Source organism: Seriola lalandi, unplaced genomic scaffold, assembly GCF_002814215.2.
Source record: "Seriola lalandi dorsalis isolate HSWRI2012SDOR001 ecotype SW California unplaced genomic scaffold, Sedor1 jcf7180002054954, whole genome shotgun sequence".
Taxonomy (NCBI): Eukaryota; Metazoa; Chordata; class Actinopteri; order Carangiformes; family Carangidae; genus Seriola; species Seriola lalandi.
In genome coordinates, this window is record NW_019525505.1 from 658342 (window position 1) to 668246 (window position 9905).

Genomic DNA, 9905 nt, shown 5'->3' on the forward strand with positions numbered 1-9905 from the left:
CTGGTCCTCCAGTTCATCCCTGAGGTGCTGGACGGGGCGAGGTCACAGCTCTGTGCAGGCGGTCAGGTTCATGAACAGCAAGCTCAGAAAAAGCATTTGTCACAGAGGACTTATCAGACTGAACCCTGAAGTTTACCTAGAACCACAAAAGAACAAAGCTGTGCCTGCAGCTCAGCATGAAACCATCTAATTATAATATATAATCATTTAATTTGCAAAGACCTATGGTTTTCTAAAATCACAACAAATAAAAGAGTATTTCCATATTTCTATCACCATACACAGACCTACTCTAAAATATGAAGTCATCCTTATTTACATAATATTTTCATATCATTATATTTCCTGTACTCCAGCTTCAGAGGCTGAAACCTGCAAATCTGTAAGAGCTCAGTCATTAAGGTGCCATGTTTAACACGAACAATGAGATTACATCAGGGCCACCGTAGAGTTCATATAAACACAAAAACACATGCTGTAACATTTTCATCATCGTTGTCAAACATTAATACAGTATTAAGGATTTAATTAAATGTATATAAGAGCACAATAGTAAACACAATAAACACTGAACTTACTTCCTATTTTTTCCTTGTTTTTTTGATGACACTGTCAATCATAACTATAATCACATAATTTGACCTTTAAAATGAAAGTCCTATCTGACCTGCTGTGTTCAGCTGCTGCCTGGATCTTGTCGTCAGCAGAATAATTCACAGACTGAAGAGAAGCGACACCTGATTTTCCTAATGGACGTAAAAACAGGTGCAAGGCAGCCAAGCAGAAGCAACAAACTGTGAGTCAGCGTGTCCTGATTTTCATAAAAGCTGAGTTTCTGTGCAGCTTGGGACAGAATCAAGAATAATAAATACATTTAAAAAACAGAACACTTCCAGAAAGCAGCAGTTTGTCAGTGCTGAGATTCATCCAGCAGGAGTTCAACAGGCCACAGGGTGTCAGTGTGCACCACAACATCTCCCATCCACACACTGCACTGGAGAAAGCTCCAACAGTAATGTTACACTGGGAAAAGGCTTGTAAAAACAGATTTCTGCAGTGGGATTCTTCTTATTATCAGTGGTGTAGATGAAGTGATCAAACACTGATCTAGAGTCTGAATGACAGGGTGAACCTGTGGACGCAGGACAGTGTAGGTTGATGTATATGTCGGTGAGTGTTGTGGGGTTAATGGTTAATGGTGGCTGGATTGATTTCTCCTCTGCTTTTAGAGCTGCAGCAGAAATCAAACCTGCATTTGGAGCTCCATGCTTCCAAAAACATTGTTAACTAAATATTGTTGTTTTGTTGCATATTGTTTTGTTGAATAATTTGAATGAATAATTATTTCTGGGTAAACTAAATAGAGTTGTCTTACATGTCACTGTTTTTCTGGGCTGCGTTAAAAAAGGGCAAAAAGATTCAAAGATTTACACACAGAGTGATGACAACTGCTCATATATAAATAACGTTTATTTACAATATGACTATATACACAATACATGTGATGATGAGAAGAAGTGTATTCTGGACAGGAACGTCTCTCTTACACCTCTGATTAAAGGTTTACTGTCTCATCAGGAGATTTAGTGAAACAAGGAGCTGAGGAACAGCAGAGTTTGTCAAACTCTGAAGCTCCACAGTTTACAAAGCTCTGCTCATCCCACATCGTCAGGGTGGTCTCAGTGGTCGAGCATACTGACTTTGGCAAAGGAGATCGAGGGTTCGATTCCTGGTCAGTGATATACCAGTGAAAAAAAAAAAGTCAAAAATTAAAGTCAGAACAGGCTGATAATAACCCTCAACACCCTTCCTAACTCTCATGCTCACAGCAAAGGGAACTGCTGCAGAACAATCTCCTCTGAGCTGACAAAAGTGTGGTTTCACACTTCCTCCACTGAAGGTGGAGTTTCAGTGTACAGTCCATCTGAATACCACAGTTTATCATGAGATAACCTTATGTCACAGTTCTGTCAAAAGAAGTGAAGCACACAGGAAGTGTGGTTTTGGCCCTTTTCTTTTCAATAACATCAGGATGAAACTACACTTTCAGATACCAGTCTATCTTTAATAGATAACTATCTGACAACTCTACACTTTTGAATGGGTTGTGGTCATTGTTTCCCTTGTTACATTAAAAGCCTGTAATTCAATCACCTTTGTTGTTTTTCTGTAGACATTAATAATGACCGGCCAGACCTGTGGACTGCCAAACAAAAAGAAGATTTTAAATCCAAGAACCCCTGGTTGGGATCCAAAAACAAAAAATTGGGTAAGTTTGTGTGTGTGTGTGTGTGTGTGTGTGTGTGTGTGTGTGTGTGTGTGTGTGTGTGTGTGTGTGTGTCCTTGGATGTATGTGGAAGAAATGGACCATGCACACATACAGCAGTGGATACAGTAGTTGCATTGTTTGTCTATGCTTCACAGGATGTCTGTTCTGTAGCAGTGGGAACTCCATTGGGATCAACAAGGAGCAAGGTGTATCACTCTCAATAGAATGGATGAACTTTGAAATTCAAGTGTGTGGCCAGGGAAGTAGAACAACAAGTCTGTCAAGCCTTGAAAAATAAGGTGAGGAAACATGCTTTGTCCAAGGTCCACACTCAGGCTGTGAACGTGGCAGAGCAACAGAACGAAGCTGCCACTGAGAATGCGATGGAGGCTATGACTGAGTCCTACATGAAGGGACCTGAAGCTGTGTTTGGAACAGCCTACTGTCTGGCCAAAAAGAACCGACCCTTTCCTGACCATGAGAGTCTCATTGAGCTGCAGGAACTGAGCGGTGTAAAAATGGGCTCAATACTTCATTCACGTTACAGTGCAACACAAATAATACAACGTGTTGACAGTGAGATGCAGAGCAAAATGGTCAGTAGCATTATAGCATCATCCAGTAAGTTAGCTGTCCTAATTGACGAGGCATCTTCTTTAAGTCACAAAGCTGTCATGACAGTTTCTATTAAAGCATCAATTCAAGAAGAAAGCCCTGAGGTCATATTCCTCGAACTTGTTGAACTGGAAGATCAGAGAGCAGATGGCATAGTACAGGTGTTACTCACCTGTTTAACTAATGCTGGCTGTACAGAAGAGTGGCTTCGTGAAAACTGGGTAAAATTTGTATCTGATGGAGCCAGTGTCATGTTAGGAAAGAAGTCAGCAACCAGGCTGACCTTGAGATTCTCAAAGCCTTTTGTATGGCACTGTATGAACCATAGACTTGAACTCGCTGTGTCAGATGCAGTTGATGAGGTAAACTCTGTCCATCACTTGAAAACTTTTATCCAGAAGCTCTGTTCTCTGTTTAGTCCGTGAAACAAAAATGAACGTGAACTTATAAATGCAGCAGCTGAAGTAGGCTCACAACTTCTTCGCATTGGCAGAATCTTGGATGTACGCTGGGTGGCCAGTAGCTTTCGGTCTGTTCGTGCTGTTTGGATCCCTGGGAGCTCTTGTGCTCTTTAAGAATGCTTGCTGTGACGAGAAGAGGTCCACCTCTGATTAAAGGTTTACTGTCTCATCAGGAGATTTAGTGAAACAAGGAGTTGAGGAACAGCAGAGTTTGACCAGTAGAGCTGCTGCTGCTGCTGCTGCTGCTGCTGCTGCTGCTGTCAGTCCCAGTCCAGCGTAGAGGCCGATCCTTCCCCGACTCTCTGGTTCTGGTCTCTCAGTTGGTCTCTGAGTTTCAGGCTGATCAACAGCTGCTGAAGAGAAGAATGAAAAAAACCCTAAATATTATAGAGCTGAGCAGCCAAACTCCATCAAGTCTAGTTCAGCAGCAGAGTCTGTACAACACTGATAACCATTTATAAAAAGAGCTTTCTACTGAGTTCTACTGGATCTACTCACCAGAGACGCTGAGGTGACATTTACCAGAGCTCCTCCCATCAGAGGTGAGGACCTGACACCGGTACAGTCCTGAGTCCTCAGTCCTCAGTCTGGACACATGAAGTCTGATTCGTCCTTCTCTGAGGACGTCTTTGTCGCACTGGACTCGTCCTGAAAACTCTTCATGCTGAGACTCAACACCCTCACGTAGATGATACAGGACTGAGTCTCTGAGATCAGTGATCAGCTGACAGAAGATAATAAGGAAGTCAGGTGGAGTGTGAGGTTTGGTTGTGAAGCTCCACTCCAGTGTGATGTTGTGGTTCTCCTCTGCCTGATAGGAGCTCTGTGTCACGTTCACTACAAATGTTCCTGTTGAGGAGACAGAGAGGGAAAGTGAGGAGCAGACTAACTGAGGACTTGTATCAGTTTCTAGATAATAAAGTGAAGGAGTAAACTAACCACAGACACAGGAGGTGAGTGTGAGGAGCAGCAGGATGCAGCAGATCATCTTCTCCCTGTGAGAGGACACAGAGCTGAAGAGTCACAAACACATTTCCTGGTAAAAGATGGAATTTAGAGCTTCACAAAATGTGTCAGTGTGACTCCAACAGTGTGTGAGGACAGTTCAGAGGGACGATGAGATCAATGTGATGTATTTGATGAACATGTCAGCAGCATTTTAATGCTGACACTGTTTACTGTCAGGTAGTTTCATCTACAACTCTTTCATCACCTGCTGTTTCATATACATCTTCATTTTCACAATAAACAGCAGATAAAACAGTAAGAACAGCAGGAGAAAGACACACACACACACACATACACACACACACACACACGCACACGCGCACACACCGCACACACACACACGCACACCACACATACACACACACACACGCACACACCGCACACACACACGCACACACCACACTCACACACACCACGTAAACCGCACACACACACGCACACACCGCGCACACACACACACACACACGCACGCACACACCACACTCACACACACCACGTACACCACACACACACACACACACACACACACCACACACACACACACCACACACACAAAAACGTGGAGCAGCGCTTGGTCTGGAAACAGTGTAACACACGTCGTTCATACAATGTGGTTATAATTTTCTGTAAGTTTATATAAAGTTAATCATCATTAAAAGCAAAGAAAGTCACTGCACCGCCCGAAGCTCCAGTGATTAAATGAGAAAGAAAAGTCTCTAAAACGTCTTTAAATGTACAGAGAGAAAAAGTCTCTTCAGCTTCTTCTCTAATGTGCAGGTCGACAGTTGTTGAGATTTTAACCTTAAACTGCAGCTTCCTGAGATCTAACAAACACACAACAACCAAGACAACAAACACACTCACACTCACATCACACTAAATGTTCAATTATAACATGTGATCTTCACCCGCTGCATCAAGTTTCCTCCAGAAGCAACACAACAACATCAACTCTGTATTTAGACTTTACCTTCAGTCTCTTCTGTGGTGGTGAAGGAGAAAAAACAGCATCAGTCACAGCAGCATCTCAGTGAGAAGTTCCCCTTTATATAGGGAGAGACGTCTGTGAAATACACCCCCACTGTGATCAGTGATTGGTCCTAGCACAGAGGTTGCGGTTTGTTTTTTAACAATTTACTTGATGGTTGCAGTCTCAAACTCACCCACTTCCTGTTTCTGTGTCAGATGAGATCAGTCACTGTTCATGGCATCAGTCAATCAGCCTCAGACTCCGTCCTCCTGCATGAAGCCTATTCTACCTGACTACAACATGAACACTAAACCATTATCTAATGTTGACACTGTATACAGACACCACTCATTACACAACATCAATACAACATCATCACATCATCATTTCCCATAATATCTTGTATTTAAAGTGAAACTTTTACTGAAGCAACAGCACGAGACGCTTCATGAAGCGCTGCAATGCTCCGACGTGGAGCCTGATGCCGCTCAACTGCTGAATGAGTTGATTTATTAATGACAGAAAACGTCACTAATCACAGTCATCATGATGGACAGTTTGAGACGCACTGGCCGCAAATGATTGACTCTTTGGATTGGAGGAAATAAAACAACAATCAAACGTGCTTTTCTGATGGAAAAAGCTCCATTTATTCATCCATGTTGTTTTGGTGAGAAAGAAAAGTGTCCAAAAGTCAAAGAGTCAAACTTCACAATAAGAGACAGAGAGACAACTGTGAATAAACTGCAGAGGAACCTGGTTGTTTGTGTGTTTCACCTGTAAATGTGAGATATAGAAAGAGAAGCTCTGCCTCAAAAATATCAAGTGACTAAATCATAATGTTTGATTGACAGTAAATCACACAACAGTTAAAGAGCCAAACTTCCACAGTAAGAGAGACAGAGAGATGATTTTGAGCCACTAGGTCACATGACGTGGAATACAATGATCATTTTCAGATATCTTGTTCATGAAAATGCGACGGACGTTAAAGAGAATAAACGTAAGCTACTGTTGTTGTAGTTTTCTTACAACGCTTTTTACTTCTATTTTTATGCTTCTTTTATTTCTGTTAAGCCTCTGTGTGTGATAATGTCCTACACTGATGAGTTTACATTGCCTTCAGATGAATGTTTCAGTCACCACTGTTCAATACTGTGAGATGGGATCAGCACTTTCAGATTTGAGGGAGTTTGTGAACAGTCTGCAGAGTTCTTCTTCTTCTTACTTGTGAATGGTTGGTGTTTGTACTGATGTTGTTTCCTTGTTCTTTCTGATCTGCAGTATTTTGGCCTGATGAGACAAACTGGTACAATTCTGTTTGAACTGTTCACTTCATCAGCTTGTTGCTGCTTCACAGATAAATTAGACTGAAGCTCCAGAGTTTACAAAGGTCTCCTCATCCCACATCGTCAGGTAACAAGAATCAGTTCAGCTCAGTGGTTGACACTACTGACTTTGGTGCAGGAGATCGGGGGTTCGATTCCTGGGTAGGGATCCACCCTTGTGGATATATGGATCAGGTGTCATAGACAGTCCTAAACATGCTACGGCAAGGGGGAGCCAGGACGACAGGTCAGAGAGGAAGTTCATCATCCTCTCAAGAAAGAAAAGGTACATGAGGTACAGAAAATCACCATCATTTCAATGGAAATGAGTAGTCCCCATTCGGGGCATGTAGATGACATACGGGAAACAGGAAATGAGTTGAGGTTGATGTATGCTGTGTGTAGGTTGATGTGTAGGTTGATGTATGCTGTGTGTAGGTTGATGTATGCTGTGTGTATGCATGTATTATCTGTCTGTGGTTAGTATGTAATATATATGAGAAGACAGAAGATCAAACATGAAAAGAGTGAATGTGACACATTAGACACATTAGACACATTAGTCAGGAGACACCATCCAGAACATCAGAGCACTCTACACCTGAATCAGACGGCAAGGAGTCCACAAAGAAAACACGAGGAAAACAAAGGCAGTTGTTTTTATGTCCATGTCTAAAGTCTTTGTATCATAATCTACAAGCTTTTATTCTCCAGGTTCTACAGTCAGTCAGTCAGTAGGTTGTTTCAGAGTCATCAGTTCTGGGTAAACTATATAGAGTAGTCTTACATGTCACTGTTTTTCTGGGCTGCGTTAAAAAAGGGCAAAAAGATTCAAAGATTTACACACAGAGTGATGACAACTGCTCATATATAAAAGTTTATTTACAATATTTAGTTTACCCAGAAATCCCTCAGTAGTATTTGCTCATTGTCACATCATTTCTGCTGCTTGATCTCAGGGAGGAAGGATTATGAAATGACTAAACCAATACTGGCCCACAGACTAGAGAGAGACGACTCTGCATTCTGAGGGAACTATTCCTTATTCCTTAGTCCATCCACAGGAATGACACCTATTCTCTCACTTGGCAAGTCAGTAGTTTCTTTTGTAAACTGTCTCTTTGAACAGCTGATTTGCAACAGATAGCGTGGGCCAGAGTGAGCCACTATTATAAAATGATCAGGAGCAGTTTGTAGGTATTACTGGTCACACAGGCAGCCTGCATGAATGTAAAGTATACATGAGGCAAACATGGTGTTTCAGTCATTTTTGGAACATTTATTTAATAATAATTATTCATTCAAATTATTCAACAAAACAATATGTAACAAAACAACAATATTTAGTTAACAATGTTTTTGGAAGCATGGAGCTCCAAATGCAGGTTTGATTTCTGCTGCAGCTCTAAAAGCAGAGGAGAAATCAATCCAGCCACCATTAACCATTAACCCCACAACACTCACCGACATATACATCAACCTACACTGTCCTGCGTCCACAGGTTCACCCTGTCATTCAGACTCTAGATCAGTGTTTGATCACTTCATCTACACCACTGATAATAAGAAGAATCCCACTGCAGAAATCTGTTTTTACAAGCCTTTTCCCAGTGTAACATTACTGTTGGAGCTTTCTCCAGTGCAGTGTGTGGATGGGAGATGTTGTGGTGCACACTGACACCCTGTGGCCTGTTGAGCTCCTGCTGGATGAATCTCAGCACTGACAAACTGCTGCTTTCTGGAAGTGTTTTGTTTTTTAAATGTATTTACAAGACTTAAGGGTGTTTTGTGCGACTGTTTTTATTTTAAGGAAACTATAACTTAGACTTATTATCACTGCTTTGTGACTTTTGAAGTTAAAATCGTAGAACAACACGTGCTCTGGAAACCCTTCTGTTAGGTGCTGTATTTGCAGCTCACGTGTGCTCAAATTCATGAAGATGTTTTTTGAATTGGTTTGTGTCTTCTTAAGTTGCTTGGGCCGATTGCGCGGTTATTTTCCGTAAAGTCTAAGTTACTGTGGTTAGTGGTGCTGGGCTGTGTCTAATGCCTAGTGGGATATCTGCACAGTGTTTCACAAACACTGTGTGAAATTAGTGGTGCTCTGCTGGGCCGTGTCTAAGATAAATGTTTATCTTAGTGGTATCTGCACAGATACACATCAAGTCAGATTTTCTCCTCATCTCTTAGTCATATGGGACAGATTTTCTCCTCAACCACAACATCACAGTGGAGTGGAGCTTCACAACCAAACCTCACACTCCATCTGACTTCCTTATTATCTTCCGATCTTATGATCACTGATCTCAGAGCCTCAGTCCTGTATCATCTACGTGAGGGTGTTGAGTCCCCAGAGTCTCTGGATGAACAGTTTTCAGGACGAGTTGTTGAGTCTTGGTTGCAGTATTTTCTCTGTGTCTCACACTAGAGAAGAAGCGACTTTTTCGCGACTTTTTCGCTTCTTCTCTAATGTTTTTAATGATGATTAACTAACTATATAAACTTACTTAAAATTATAACCACATTGTATGATTGTATGAACGACGTGTGTTACACTGTTTCCAGACCAAGCGTTGCTCCACGTTTTTGTGTGTGTGTGTGTGTGTGTGTGTGTCTTTCTCCTGCTGTTCTTACTGTTTTATCTGCTGTTTATTGTGAAAATGAAGATGTATATGAAACAGCAGGTGATGAAAGAGTTGTAGATGAAACTACCTGACAGTAAACAGTGTCAGCATTAAAATGCTGCTGACATGTTCATCAAATACATCACATTGATCTCATCGTCCCTCTGAACTGTCCTCACACACTGTTGGAGTCACACTGACACATTTTGTGAAGCTCTAAATTCCATCTTTTACCAGGAAATGTGTTTGTGACTCTTCAGCTCTGTCTCCTCTCACAGGGAGAAGATGATCTGCTGCATCCTGCTGCTCCTCACACTGACCTCCTGTGTCTGTGGTTAGTTTACTCCTTCACTTTATTATCTAGTCCTCAGTTAGTCTGCTCCTCACTTTCCCTCTCTGTCTCCTCAACAGGAACATTTGTAGTGAACGTGACACAGAGCTCCTATCAGGCAGAGGAGAACCACAACATCACACTGGAGTGGAGCTTCACAACCAAACCTCACACTCCATCTGACTTCCTTATTATCTTCTGTCAGCTGATCACTGATCTCAGAGCCTCAGTCCTGTATCATCTACGTGAGGGTGTCGAGTCCCCAGAGTCTCAGGATGAACAGTTTTCAGGACGAGTCC

At 41.9% G+C, this 9905-nt stretch overlaps 1 protein-coding gene across 1 annotated transcript; it reads right to left on the reverse strand.

Annotated features, from left to right (window-relative positions):
* Nucleotides 1–1473: 1473 nt before the first annotated feature.
* LOC111645589 (uncharacterized) lies at nucleotides 1474–5392 on the reverse strand. Its single transcript, XM_087170635.1, has 4 exons — nucleotides 5324–5392; nucleotides 4285–4340; nucleotides 3844–4194; nucleotides 1474–3698 (listed from the first exon to the last, which is right to left on the reverse strand). The coding sequence occupies exons 2-4, from the start codon at nucleotides 4331–4333 to the stop codon at nucleotides 3496–3498; spliced, it is 603 nt and encodes a 200-aa protein (XP_087026761.1). The 5' UTR covers nucleotides 4334–4340; nucleotides 5324–5392; the 3' UTR covers nucleotides 1474–3495.
* Between the last annotated feature and the right edge of the window lie 4513 nt (nucleotides 5393–9905).

Bases quoted from the DNA above. Each gene is read 5' to 3' on its own strand.
- LOC111645589 (XM_087170635.1), bottom strand. From the start codon at position 4,333: ATGATCTGCTGCATCCTGCTGCTCCTCACACTCACCTCCTGTGTCTGT. The intron at 4,195-4,284 runs GTTAGTTTACTC...TCTCCTCAACAG, and splicing joins ACTCACCTCCTGTGTCTGTG to GAACATTTGTAGTGAACGTG. The intron at 3,699-3,843 runs GTGAGTAGATCC...TCTTCTCTTCAG, and splicing joins ATGTCACCTCAGCGTCTCTG to CAGCTGTTGATCAGCCTGAA.